Source organism: Cervus elaphus, chromosome 28 (genome assembly GCF_910594005.1).
Source record: "Cervus elaphus chromosome 28, mCerEla1.1, whole genome shotgun sequence".
In the NCBI taxonomy this organism is placed as follows: Eukaryota; Metazoa; Chordata; class Mammalia; order Artiodactyla; family Cervidae; genus Cervus; species Cervus elaphus.
In genome coordinates this window covers 27,004,932-27,020,431 of record NC_057842.1, presented here as the reverse complement: position 1 = coordinate 27,020,431, position 15,500 = coordinate 27,004,932, and the positions used below count along the sequence as shown (strand labels likewise).

Here is a 15,500-nt window from a genome sequence, read left to right as displayed (position 1 = left end):
TATTTGCACCAAAAGTGAGAGAAAAAGAACTAAAATAGCTTGTTTTATCTGCTAAAGGTGAAATACGCCCCTTATGATCTTATTTGCATGGACGAAGAAAATTTATTTCTTACACATTTTAATATAGTAAAGGCTACATGGGATTTTCTATGTTTTCCAAGCTAGTTAAAAAGTCAATAGTTTAGGATAAAGTCTATAATAAAAAAGAAAAGTGAAAATATTTGAGGATGTACTGAAGGTGTGTTAAAAATTAGCTTTACATAAGTAATCAATAAATTTCTGAAAACAGTAAATTATGACTATAAAAGAGTGTGACATCTTTACTAAAAATGTGGAGTAGCACATGCTAAATGAGACTCTTGATGGTTCTTTTTCCCCCTGTGATGTAATTCCAGATTAGAGTTACATTTTTTTCCCCCATAGAGCAGTAAAAAGCTTCAAAGGAAAGAAAGAGTGGGATGTGGTAGGATGAGAATTAGACAGCACAGTCAGCTGGTACATAAAATGATGAAAGAGACTAGAATAATATCAACATCTTGTATAATCAATCACTACAAATGTGTCATCAAGTACGAGGCCATCTCCAACTGTCAATACAACCGTGTAGACAATCCGGGTAAGGGGGGAAGTACAGCACAAACATGCCTATCAACACTTCTTTTTTTGTCTCAGAAGAACAAAATTCTGAGACGAGACAAGTTCTTGGAGCAAATGGAAATTTATCCAAATGAAAATCAAATGATAAATGCCAAGAGAATATTCTTTCTTTGGATTTATTTCAGTTCTTTAATTTAACCAGCTGGAATGAATTTTCAAGTAGCATTCTGTTCAGCCTTTTGAAATGGAGGACTTTCCTGTTAATTGGAAAGTTATATTTCATCAAAGATGAAGACGGTGCTCTTGGCTTAGAGATTCTCTTTTAAAAAAAAAAAAGTATTTGGTGGATATTTACCATAAAAAGATTTCAGAACCTGTATTTCAAGTATGAAAGACTGAACTGTGAGCCTATACACCTAACTGAAGAAAAAGAAGAAAATTGAAATACCAGTGTTATCCTAAGCTCTACACGAAAATGCATTATCACTGTGTTCTCTCTCAAGAGGAATATGCAAGGATGTAAAACAGTTTAAAATATCAAATATTAATTTTCAGAATCAAATGTTGATATAACTGAGGTTTCTGATCTTCTAAGGTAAATGAATTGGGTAAGTCAACATATTGAAACATTTTTAGTTGTTACTTTGACATGTTTTGTGGGGACTGGGGTAACATGATTGTCCACCCAGAAAGATTTAAAGCAAGAAAATGAAAATTCACTAGGAAAAAACATTTTTAAGGCTCAGATTTTCAAAGCAGTCTACACTTTGAGCGGTATTTTCAACTTATTGTTGACTAGTGATATATTAAAATTGTTACATTTATTTTTTAATTGACACAAATTAGGAAAACTAATTTATCACAAAAGTGAAACTTTTTAAAGGATTAATTATAATGAAGTATTAAAGAAGTAATTGTTCATCCTTCTTAAAGGAATCACTCAAAATATGGTCTGAATGATAATTGTGAGTTCTGCTTTAAAATAATTTTGCAGGAAATCCCATCTATAATACTATCTTACACACTCTAAGTTTGGCAATATGCATATGGTAGGAATTTTCTAAGAGGCTATTCTACTGGGTGTTTTTTTTTTTTAATATTTAAATGGCTGCAATCAATTTTTTTAAGGGTGATATGAAAAAAAAAATTGATGGAAACATTCCACAGAGTCACATATATTCTCTACCTTGCTCTATGAGGTGGTGGCCTATATAGCAGCTACTCTGAGTTGAAGGTGGGCCATGAGGAAGGAAAGAGGGTAGGGAATGAGTGCTACAACAAAGATAAACACATCCATTCATTCCTGAGAGAGTCATTAATACTTTGAGAAGACTGATCTCAACTGAAAATTTCAGAGAGGACGTTTGACAATGCCACAAGGCAGGCTTCAACAGTTTTTGAAATAGCAGTACTGGCCACATCACTATCTGAATTTCTGAAGATAAGCAATATACACACATCCTCATAAATTCACAAACAGTATGTTTAGCAATCAAAAACTCATATGCAGAGTCAATTTTTTCCAAGGAGAGCCGTAATAGTAATTTTACAAACTAGTAGTGAATTGCATGGTAGAAGGAATGAACCAAATTTAATTGATTTAAAGCTGAAATTTACCAACACATTCTTTGACAGCAAATGAAAATCAGAATGTTTACATGCTTATCCAATAGATAAAATTGTATAAGACCCAAGATCTAGTTCAAAACACACTATGCAAACATGCTTAGATCAAGAAACTTTTGACACATAAATTGTACGTGATTTAGTTTCCAAGAATGTTGTCATCTACCCTAATGTGCTGGGTAAAATTTCAAAGTCAAGTTAAGAAATTTTGCACTTAAAAAAAAAAAAAAGTACACTGAAATTACTAATTTCAAATGAACTTTCAAACCAAAGTAGTTGATTCAAAAGAAATCAGCCCACATAAAAGAATATTAAATTTAAAATAGTTATATAATATAAATTGTAATGCCCTATTGTATTTTTTAAATATTGTAAAATAAAATACAGGATACACTTTAGTTTTATAATGGGTAAATTGTGCATATTGCAAATAGTAAAACATTTGAGGGTTCTTTTTTCTCCTTGTACTTTTTAACTATTTTAATACTGATGAATACTGATGACTTACAACAAGAAGGCATCGTAGTATGCTTTATTCAATATCTTTAACTTTGGACTCTCAGTTAATGCCCCTTTTGAGTGCAGAAAGTCTACAGGGTAGTATTCTGGGCAGCAGAAGCACTGTGATAGACTGGAGTTACCTTGGGAGAAAGGCTTATGAAAAGTTCAGTTGGGACATGGAGCCAGAATTCAAAATTTCACATCCTATATCTTCAGTGAGTAATGAAACTATTTAAACAACTGAAGGAGAGAAAAAAATCCATAAAGACCTGTTGACAACAATCAATAAGAAACATATTTGCTTTGGCAAAAGCAAGTTCATTATGCTAAGATATTATGGAAATACAGATTCTAAAAAGTTATTATTACTATTTATGATGTCTGCCACAAAATGAAGTTATTGATAATAGAACTGCCTTCAAACCTCAGTGGGATTTTGAAATTTGAATTCATACAGTTTTTCTTCCTCTTTATCTGATATTAAATGTTATTAAATGTAGCTAAATATAAAAAATCTCTGATAAATTCTATTAGAATGTTAAAAGCGTAGTAGTAGTAGTTTTAAAGGTCAAATGAAGTTTCTAAGTTACATATGAGTGATGAAATATATAAATGATTTCCAAATTATATGTATACAATATGTCACCCCTATATGATTGTGAGACGGGTGGAAATAATGAAAATTGACTTGTAGAAATAAAACAGAAGCCTGTAATGCATGATGTAAATGAACGGTGCTGTCACAAAACATCTACTGCAAAGTCCTCTTAGATTCTGAAGAGCAACTGGGTGCTCAGGAAACTGGAATTTCAAGAGGTAAAGGAAGTATGTTCTCATCTTTACAAAACCTCTATGTTTTCTTGTGTTAGTTCACACCTGGACACTGTCTTTTCTTTTTTGCTTTTTTGTCTTCATCAGTCTCCGTGTAAATAAAACAAGAATACAAGGATGTCATGTCACATTGTACTCTCAAAATAGAATGTGAAGGCAGAGAAGTGCAGTGGTTTTCCTCATCTTTTTCCTCATCTGGAAAGATGTTTTCCTCATCTCTCCATGGAGGTGATAACAGAACTTATAGACACAGTACTGACTCTTAGAAGTATGGCTGGCACTTGGAAGTGTTCATTAAATTTTAGTCATCTGTCATTACTCTCACTATTTCTAAAAATTGTTACTGTTTTTGTTCAGTTGCTAAGTGGTGTTCAACTCTTTGAGACACTGTGGACTGCAGAATGACAGGCTCCCCTGTCCTTCACTGTCTCCCAGAGTTTGCAGTTTTCATGTCCACTGAGTCACTGATGCCATCCAACCATCTCATCCTCTGTTGCCCACTTCTCCTTCTGCCCTCAGTCTTTCCCAGGATCAGGGTCTTTTAGAAAAAGCAAGGGGCTTCCAGAAAAACATCTACTTCTGTTTCATTGACTACACTAAAGTCTTTGACTGTGTGGATCACAACAAACAGTGGAAAATTCTTCAAGAGATGGGACTACCAAACCACCTTACCTGCCTCCTGTGAAACCTATATGCAGGTCAAGAAGCAACAGTTAAAACCAGACATGGAACAACAGACTGGTTCAAAATTAGGAGAGGAGTACATCAAGGCTGTATATTGTCACTTTGCTTTTTAACTTACATGCAGAGTGTATCATGTGAAATGCCAACTGGGTGAATCACAAACTGGAACCAAGATTGCCAGGAGAAATATCAACAATCTCAGACATGTAGATGATACCACTCTAACAGCGGAAAGTGAAGAGGAACTAAAGAGCCTCTTGATGAAGGTGAAAAAGGAGAGTGAAAAAGGTGGCTTAAAACTCAACATTCAAAAAACTAAGATCATGGCATCCAGTCCCGTCACTTCATGGCAAATAGATAAGCAAAAAGTAGAAACAGTGGCAGATTGTATTTCTAAAAATAGACAGCCTAAGTCATCTTCATCTTGATTATTACAACAGGATTACTAATTGGGAGTTTAAGGAGCAAAGAGAGGAGAGACCTAATTAATCCAGCCGAGGAAAAGGTTACAAGAATGGGGAAGATTTTTCTGAAGGTGTGACATGCAAGCACTTAAGTCTGAGTTAGATCCAGGGATACTAGAGAATGCGTTCTAGGGAAATGCATCAGTGGGACTTGTAAGCATTGTGGGTTATGGTGAGTGATGTGCAGGGGTGACTAGGGAGAGCAGGATGAAGACTTCAAAGTTGACAACTACATAAGCAAGGGCCAGGTCACAGAGGATAAGCGCCCTGGGTGCCATGGTAGGAAGCTTGGGTTTATCTTCTTTAACCTCTGAAAATTTACACTCAGTACCTTATAGTCAGGACAATCTTGTTACAGAATCCCCAAAAGAATGGGACATAAATAGATTTGTCGTTGTTGTTGTTGTTTAGTCACTAAGTCATGTCCCACTCTTTGTGAACCCATGAACTGCAGCACGCCAGGCTCTTCTGCCCTCCTCTATCTCCCGGAGTTTGCTCAAATTCATGTCCCTTGAGTTATTGATGCTATCTATCTCATCCTCTGCCACCCCCTTCTCCTTTTGCCTTCAATCTTTCCCAGCATCAATCAGGGTCTTTTCCAGTGAGTCAGCTCTTCACATCAGGTGGCCAAAGGATTGGAACTTCAGCTTCATCATCAGTCCTTCCAATGAATATTCAGGACTGATTTCCTTTAGGATGGACTGATTTGATCTCCTTGCAGTCCAAGGGACTCTCAAATCTTCTTCAGCACCACAGTTCAAAAGCATCAGTTCTTTGGCACTCAGCTTTATGGTCCAACTCTCACATCTGTACATGACTACTGGAAAAACCATAGCTTTGACAGACAGACCTTGGTTGGCAAAGTGATGTCTCTGCTTTTTAAGATGCTATCAAGGTTCATCTTAGATTCCCTTCCAAGGAGCAAGTGTCTTTCAATTTCATGACTGCAATCACTGTCTGCAGTGATTTTGGAGCCCAAGAAAAAAATATGTCACTGCTTCCACTTTTCCACCTTCTATTTGCCACAAAATGATGGATGCCATCATCTTAGTTTTTTGAATGTTGAGTTCCAAGCCATTTTTTTCACTCTCCTCATTCACTCTCAGCAAGAGGCTCTTTAGTTTCTCTTCACTTTCTGCCATTAACAATAGATGAACACCTCTTATTTTAACCCTTTTCAATTGGTAGCCAAAATGCTGTTTTAGTCTTAATATCTTTGCAAAAATGGGCTCAAGATAATTTCACAAATTACAGCATTTAGCAGAGCATGTAATGATACATCAAATTATTTTTCTGCAAGTAATTACTCAGAAGCATCTTGGAAGTTAGATGGAAATACAGTTGAACTAATTCATGTATTAAACAATGGTTGACCCTTATACAACTTCAGAGGGTTAATCCAAGTATAATTTATAGTCACCCTCCATATCTGTGGTTCCCCTGCATCTGGAGATTTAACCAACCAGAAGTTGTAGTACTGTGGTATTATTGTAGAAAAATATCCATATATAAGTGGATCTGTGCAGTTCAAACCTGTGTTGTTCAAGGATCAACTATACAGAGTAGATAAAACAGGTAGCTTAAATTTCCGTTTGGAGACATTGTCTGCCTATTTTGCTTTAAGTATCCATTATACCATATTTGCACTGTATTTGAAATAAATTCCTAGGCTAAAATAATAGAAAGGAAATAAGTATTTCTGTTCTGTTAAACACAAAAAACGCAAAAGGTTTTAATGCATTTCTCAAGTCGATTCTACTTGGTGAAAATATAGCTGAGAAGGAATTTAGCCTTGTTGACTTTCTGCTCTGTTCTGCACCACTAGGTCAAGCTGTCCTGTGTTTATATAGCCCACAATTCAAAGACCTTTAAATATGTATTTACACAATAGATCATATTTGCTGAAGAAGTCATACTGTAGCAATTTCCCCTCCTTTGCGAAATTTCTTCAGTGATGTCTTCACAAAAAAGGGGAAAAAATGGAATTTTCATCCTCTAAACATAAAATTCAGGTCCAGCTCTAGGTCCAAAAATCATCAGATTAACTCCTTTTTCACATCATTTGTGCTCTTTTGAAAGTATAAAGTCTTGGCTTCTCAAATGAATTTCCAGCCATACCCAATAAAGAGAAACTACCTAACAATTAATTTCATACTTCTGATGAGATACTCATTTAACTGGCTTGATGGTAGATTCTGTGATATTTAGTCCTCAGTTCATAGAGTGTGGGATACAGTTTTAGCTTTCTGAGAAAACTTAGTATTTGAAGTTGAGCTACTTAAAGCTCAATAGCTCCCCTTAGTGGTACCTTGCAAGAAATTCACCAAGAAGCAGCTTTTATAAAGATCTATGGAGAATCCCAGGGACGGCGGAGCCTGGTGGGCTGCCGTCTACGGGGTCGCACAGAATCGGACACAACTGAAGGGACTTAGCAGCAGCAGCATACACAGATATTTCTAAACATCCAGAAAATTGTGAACTGATATTCCTAATTTGAGTAATTCTCAATAAACAAATTCTATTTGTGATTCTAAGGAGAACAATTCTTTTATTCATAACCCTATTACATTTAAAAAGATAACTGAGCATTTTCTGTGGTTTTTATTTTTACTTGGAACTTAAAATATGTAATACATAATTTAGGAAATATTATTCAAGATCACTTATTTTGTTCTTTTTTAATATATTTATTCTTTTCAGTTCATACTTTTGTTTGAACATATTTTAAAAAGACAATCTACAACTAATTTTTATTTAGTATATAGGTGTCTTTTCCAAATGTACCTAATTAGAAAATTTGACTTAAAAATTAATGGCTACAGTAAATCAAAAAAACATACCAGATATTCATGGGAAAAGTATAAGAAATTAAATGGTCAGTGCTGTGATATGAAATAAACTTTTTGAAAGCACATGTTTAAGAAAATTGGACTTCTATTGATCTCTAGTTATGGTTCTTAATGTAGTTGCACAGAAGAATAAACTGGGAATGAACATGTTATTAACTCCTGGGCCCATCATAAAACTACTGACTCATAATCTCCAGGAGTGGCACTAGGAATCTATTTTTCAAAGTCATCTGTGCTTGGAAACCCAGTTTGCAGAAGATCCTAGGAAATGTTTACATAAGTGACAATACGCTATTGTATTCATGGGCTTCCCTGGTGTCTCAGACCAAAAAGAATCCACCTGCAATGGGGGAGACCTGGGGTTCCATCCCTGGGTTGGGTAGATCTCCTGGAGGAGGGCACAGAAACCCATTCCAGTATTGTATTCATAGAAAATAACTTCAGAATCTCAAAAATGTCAGTCACCTACTCAGTTATGATTTGCAACGAATATTGAATAATATGTGGCTATATGGTCTTCACAGAGATTTTAGCTAAATTTTAGCTACTCTTTTAAAAGTCAAGGCTCAAAAATAAATACCAGTCATCACCATATTCACTTTATGGGTTCTTATTACTTTTAGAAGTGTTTCTGAAATAGAAAATAGCCTTTTCTAAACTAGTCACAGAAACACCCAAATTCTGCTTTGCTCTCAAATTCTGACACTTGCCCTCCTCCAGTTTTCAGTACCACTGGTCCTCAGAACAAACTCCCAAAATGGCAATCAAGTACTGTCTGTCGTTCCAGTTTCTCTGGGTAATATACTATATATAGACTCTGATCAAACCAAGGGAGTCTACTTTAGTTCCCCAGATTCACCATGTCCTTGCATGCCTTCATGCCACTGACATATTGTTCACTGCCTGCTGTGCCTTTTTCCCCTCATCAGCCTGGCAGACTCTCATTCATTCTTTAAAGCTCAGCTTAAACATCACCCCATCTGGGGAGTCTTGTTCGATCTCCATTGGCAGAGTTCAATGCTTTCCTTGCTCTGCAACCAATAGATCTTGTGCATGCTACTATTTTTGCATTAGTGTGTGGCTTTATTTATTGTATCTGTCTGCATCTCTCACTTGTCTCTCCAGGTTTTAACACACTCCTTGGCAGAGATAGAGGCTTAACTCCTGTTTGTATAATGAGTTAATAACATTAGCCCTCATTTCTCCCATGATTAATGTGTGCCATGTACTACAGTAAGTGCTTTACAAGCATCCTTAAAAAGTTTAGCAAGTGGTAATGATTATCCCCATTTTAAATATCAGACAATTAATCCCAAGAGATATCAACTTGTCAAAAGTCACACAACTAGCTGGTGGCAGATCTAGAATTTGAACACCATGTTTTTCTGACTAATGTCATTTTAATGTTCTTAAACGTTACACTTCTATGCAAGGACTAATTTCTTTTTGATGGTTTCTATCCAAACACGGCCCTCATAGCTGGGACATGGAAGCATGATGAACATTCTTTTAATCATTGGAGCACTCTACAACCCAATTCTGGTGCACGTGTGTGCATGCACACACATAATCAGTGAATGACAAAGCACAAATGTATATGTAAGACTGTGATAACTGGAATGCATAGTTTGCAAAATCACCAAAAGAAAAATGTATAAAAATAACTCCTGCCCACATCAATGAAAAGTCAGCAGAATAGAAAAAGAAATCCCCTTTAATGAAAACCTGACAGAGTTTCCCAAATTGCATGTGATTTTTAATGGACTAGAGACACTCTTCTGCATTTTTATTTCTTGGACAAGAGGAAAATATATTATTTATGCAAAAGGATAGTTAGCATTTCCAACCACTAACACATGGCCTGTAAAAAATAATAATCTCATTTTTCTGTTGTGCAATAGCCCTCTGTTAGGCAACAGCAACGTACAACGTGCTAGTTTCCTGTTACTTCAGTAGAGCCTCCCCTTTCACTCACCGCCCAGACTAAATAGTTACTCCTTGGATAATAAAACTCTAATACTGAACTTCAAGCTACTTCCAAGAATGTTTCTGCCTGTATTAAGAAATAATCATATCAGTTTGCTAATAAGCAGAAATGCACTGTAAGTTGAGTATGTTGTCACATGTAGCTAGCAAACATATAAATCAATCCATGACCAAGAAAGAAACAATATATTTTTTATGGTTGGGATCACAGCTGTAAAATGTTGGACCATCATCAAGAGAACAATGTCAAACACTGAACTTTTGGATGATTTCCATAAAAATAACATTTTGTTTAGGGTCAGTAGTTTTTATGGAACTTTGGAATGAATTTCACTGACGATATTTTTAGAGTTGAACTTGAACACCTCCAAAATGCTCTTCAAATGGAAATATTATGTAATCTAACCTTTTCAGCCATGTTCTTTGGAAAATCAAGCACATACCACAAAAACCAGCATCTGTCTCAGTTTGTACATATTTATGAAAATTAAATTATAGTACACATGCAAGACAATAAATTAACTTTTCAGTTTTCTCTTCATTACTAAGTTCATGTCAGCACTGAAAATGTGTAAAGCCAGCATGAAAAAAAAAGAAAACACCCTGAATTTCTTCTATAGAAATCTTATCAATACAGCAATATTCTTTTAAGTGAAAAGAATAGTGGAATTCATCAATACGACTAGTCAGCCCTAGACGTAATAGTCAACTCTAATATTTTTTGTTCTCTACATATCCCAAATAATTTGCCTGATATTTGATTTACGTGGTCTGAATTCTTATTTTTGTTTACTCTCCTTTTAAAGTCTAAACTTTGGAGATTTTTATGTTGAGCCCAACAAGGCAAGTTTTCACAAAGTAACTGGAAGATTTTATAAATATAGTCTCAGACAAAGCTAGTTGTGGCATAAAATCCAAGGAGACTGTGTTGGCTGAGCATACATATACAGTATTAATAATGTTGGTTCCTAGAATTCCATAACCAGAGCTCAAGAAAAGGAAAGCCAAACCACTGAATTCAATATTTGCAGCCTATTTCAGGACATGAAAATATTTTGGTTCTCCCATGCAAATAATTTCTCGAAAATACTTTTGTTCAAAATGACTTTTTGTAGACTGAAACTAATTTCAGATTCTGCATGACTCAGTATGTAGGGATACACCCAATCAGAATTTCTTCCACACCCAGGTATACTTAGTTCTTAGTTTTCACTTACTGTATTTTTGAATCAGTAATTTTTTACTGGGATATGTGTGTTAATGGAGATTGCTAAACCATGTCCTCAAAATTACTTTACGATGTAGGTTGTGTGTATAAAATGTTAACATAATAATAAAATATAGCTAATATACTAATTTGAAATTTAAAAAACAATTCATCTAATTTGGTACCAGACTCATGCACTTTGATCAAATTGCGGGCTGAGTCACTTCAGTCGTGTCTGACTTTTTGCCACCCTATGGACCGTGGCAACCTGCCAGGCTCCTCTGTCCATGGGATTCTCCAGGCAAGAACACTGGAGTGGATTGCCAGGCCATCCTCAGGGAATCTTCCTGACCCAGGGATCAAACCTGCATCTCTTATGTCTCCTGCATTGGCAGGTGGATTCTTTACCTTAGACCACCTGGGAAGCCCACTGATCAAATTACTCTCTCCTAAAACTGCTAACGGTTACCCAAGGCCAATAGAATGAAATTCATTTCTTCGCCCTAGCTCCAATCTTTCTTTCACTCTGCTTCCTACATCAAAACCTTTAAAATTGAATTGACTCCACTTTTTAAAATGTTTCACACTGTGTATCTGAATAAATCTGTGCTTCAAACCCTGTTCAAGGTCAAGATTCTCATGGAATCCTGTATATTTCAATAAATATCTACTCATTTCGTTGAAAGAGATAAAGTTCTTGCCCTCGTGGCTAATACCATAGGTTTATTGATAAGTCATAGTCACAGGTACCCCTGCATGTAGATAATTTTCAATAAAAATTACTTTCAACATATAAATATTTGTATTAAAATATAATTATCCTCACCCTTTTTGCATATTTGTTGTGCAAATTAATTCTCTTCTAGTAAATGACATGCAGATGTATCAGTTCAGTTCAGTTCATTTCAATCACTCAGTCGTGTCCGACTCTTTGCGACCTTGTACACTGCAGCATCCCAGGCCTCCCTGTCCATCACCAACTCACAGAGCTTGCTCAAACTCATGTCCATCGAGTCGGTGATGCCATCCAACCATCTCATCCTCTGCCGTCACCTTCTCCTCCCACCTTCAATCTTTCCCAGCATCCGGGTCTTTTCCAATGAGTCAGCTCTTCACATCAGGTGGCCAAAGTATTGGAATTTCAGCTTCAGCATCAATCCTTCCAATGAACACCCAAGACTGATCTCCTTTAGGATGGACTGGTTGGATCTCCTTGCAGTCCAAGGGACTCTCAAGAGCCTTCTCCAACACCACAGTTCAAAAGCATCAATTCTTCGGCCCTCAGCTTTCTTTATAGTCCAACTCCCACATCCATACATGACCACTGGAAAAACCATAGCCTTGACTAGACGGACCTTTGTCAGCAAAGTAAGTCTCTGCCTTTTTAATAGGCTGTCATAGCTTTTCTTCCAAGGAGAAAGTGTCCTTTAATTTCGTGGCTGCATTCATCATCTGCAGTGATTTTGGAGCCCAAGAAAATAAAGTCTGTCACTGTTTCCATTGTTTTCTCATCTATTTGCCCTGAAGTGATGGGACTAGATGCCATCATCTTAGTTTTTTGAATGTTGAGCTTTAAGCCATCTTTTTCACTCTCCTCTTTCACTTTCATCAAGAGGCTCTTTAGTTCTTCTTTGCTTTCTGCCATAAGGGTGGTGTCATCTGCATATCTGAGGTTTTTGATATTTCTCCTGGCAATCTTGACTCCAGTTTGTGCTTCATCCAGCCCAGCGTTTCGCATGATGTACTCTGCATGTAAGTTAAATAAGCAGGGTGACAATATACAGCCTTGACATACTCCTTTTCCAATTTGGAACCAGTCTGTTGTTCCATGTCTGGTTTTAACTGTTGCTTCTTGACCTGCATACGGATTTCTCAGGAGGCAGGTCAGGTGGTCTGGTATTCCCATCTCTTGAAGAATTTTCCACGGTTTGTTGTGATCCACACAGTCAAAGGCTTTGGCGTAGTCAATAAAGCAAAAGTAGATATTTTTCCTGGAACTTTCTTGCTTTTTTGATGATCCAACGGATGTTGGCAATTTGATCTCTTGCCCTTTCTAAATCCAGCTTGAACATCTGGAAGTTCATGGTTCATGTACTGTTGAAGCGTGGCTTGGAGAATTTTGAGCATTACTTTGCTAGCATGTGAAATGAATGCAACTGTGCAGTAGTTTTAACCTTTTTTGACGTTGCCTTTCTTTGGGACAGAATGCAAATCGGTAACTGCTACTTGGAAAATTTTGAAAACAAAATAGAACCTTTTGTAGGAGTCAGATAACATATACACATCAGTAAGTTTCTTGAAAGAAAGGATTAATTGCTGTCTTGTCTGACTCTTTGCGACACCATAGAGTGTAGCCCACCATGCTCTTCTATCCATGGAATTCTCCAGGCAAGAATACTGGAGTGGGTTACCATTCCCTTCTCCAGGGGATCTTCCTGACCTAGGGATCGAACCTGGGTCTTCTGTATTGCAAACAGATTCTTTCCCATCTGAACCACCAGAAATCTATTTGAAAATTTATATTAATTATCCATCAATAGCTATCACGTAAAATTATACTAAACTTACAGAAATAGAACCTTCTGGAATTCAAAACTATCAAATATTAATTGCTTCATCATATGTTGCATGTGTTTCATGTTTGCATTGCTTAAAGTATAGCACAATAGCCTACAGAAAACTAATTGAATGAATGATTTAAATAGTAGATAATTTCGTATCTACGGGTATGGTATGCAACCTAAGAGAAATTCAACTTGCCTTTAAAAACTTTGAAAACTGAAATTGAACATGACTGAATGCTTTTTAAAAGGTGTCTCCTTTCATTTCAGGAAGAAAAGGAAGGGAGAGAAAAAGAAAAAAACCTAATAAAGAAGAAAGTAAAGATGCAATACCTGATAACAAAGGTCTGGAGCCCAGCAGGGAAACTCCAGAGCAACGAGAAAACAAACAGCAGCAGAAGAAACGAAAGGTCCAAGATAAACAACAGAAATCGGTATCCGTCAGCACTGTACATTAGAGGGTCCCGTGAGATTGTCGTAAACTCGTGATGCTGCTATCTCCACCAGATGCCCAGGACAGGTGCTCCAGCCATTAGGACCACAAACGGACAACGTGTCAGTTACCGCTCAGTCTAAACAACATTCCAGATAGTTGCTATATTCTTCATACAAGCGTAGTTAACAACAAAGAGCCAAAAGATCAAAGAAGGGATGCTTTTGAATGTTTCTCTTATGTGCTTCTGTGCATTTTTAAGAGACAAGAAATTTTGTACATAATCATCAATAGGCTAGAAGCTGTAACAACCTAATGATGACAGCTGGAGAAGCAACATCTTCTCCCTATAAAAACATGTTTTCAAGCTATTGTTTAAAGAAGCAAATGATAGTTCTGCAAACTCACAAGATGCTGTGTCCCTTCAAAAGACACCAGAGATCAGAGGAGAGAAACACCTTTCAAAGGACAGTGTTCATTTGTGCAGGAAATCTAGGGAGTGCTCAGATATTAAGGCCTGGCATTTGGAATCATAGGAATTATCACCACGGAAACAACTGTTTTAAGCTTGGTTCTCTTGCCCTCATTTGTCCTTCTGCAAGAAGCGTGAGAGTGCACATATTTTCAGAATTAATATACTGTATGGGATTGGAGGAAGGCAAAATGTGGAAGAAACCATAGAGCTGGAGATGATTTTTGTGCTTTACAAAACTGTGAAGGGTTGTGATTACCTGGAACAGGTCTCCAGTCTATGTCCGCACTGTGTGATTCAGCCTCTGCTACCCCTTGGGTTATATGTCTGTAAACATGTACCTGTAACTTACTTCCAAAAACAAAATCATACTTATTAGAAGAAAATTCTGATTTCATAGAAAACAAAAACTAGAGCAAGGAAAATATAACATGTTTGCAAAGTCGTGTGTTTTCTTTCTCTCTCAACTGGGAGGGGGAAGAACAATCTTCTTACCTGCTTAATTGTCCACATGGAACTAAAAGGGATACTACTTTCTAACAAAGTGTATCTAATAGGGGGGAAGGCCACCACAATAAATATATTTGTTGATAGTTTTTAAAGTTTTGTTCATTTTATTGTTTTATTAAAAAGTTGTTACTCTTAGAGACTCCTGAATTAGGAAAGAGGATTGTGTATCCTATGGAATTCAGAACATATTACATTTCTCAGTGTTTGCTTTTGGAGTCCAGCCTTATCTGAACTGATGGAAATTTACATATAAAGTATTAGAAGATATTTATCCCATTTTTCTTATTGTGATTAAAAAATTCTAGTTATAGATTCAGGGGCCTCCCTAAATGATTTCATTACTCCCCCTTCCTTGCTTCAAAATTTGTATCTTTTCTTGTATGTTGCGTTCCTCCAGCATCTTGAACATTTGGCCTTTTCTTCTGCATGTTTTTTCACTCTCTAGATCTCTTTGGGGAACTGAAGTCACCCTATCTGGAGGCTTCACCAGTATTTCAGAGAGGCCACAGCCAGCCTGGGGCAAGAGGAGACAGGTGCCACAGAATCTCCTGACCCACCATAACCTTCCTGTTGCAACGGAAGGACACACAGCTATCCTGTCCACCAGTCTTCCTAGCCCTCTATGGAGCACAGCTTTCTGAAGAGCTGGCAATGAGTCTGGTTTCTTGCTGCCAATTTCTGGCCACTCTTTCCCTACAAACTGTACTCTTCATGCAGATTGTTTGCCTTAATTCTCTTTTCCTCTTTCAAGATATAAAATTTTGAGTGATGTGTTCCTG

The 15,500-nt window shown here is 36.6% G+C and overlaps 1 protein-coding gene across 1 annotated transcript in view; it reads left to right on the top strand.

Annotated features, from left to right (window-relative positions):
- The window catches only part of RSPO3 (R-spondin 3), a 92,997-nt gene extending 78,184 nt beyond the window's left edge, over positions 1–14,813 (top strand). Inside the window, exon 5 of the mRNA XM_043889981.1 lies at positions 13,577–14,813. Within this exon, the coding sequence (XP_043745916.1) occupies positions 13,577–13,764 (188 nt within the window). The 3' untranslated portion in view covers positions 13,765–14,813. The remainder of the gene's footprint in view (positions 1–13,576) is intronic.
- Positions 14,814–15,500: the final 687 nt, after the last annotated feature.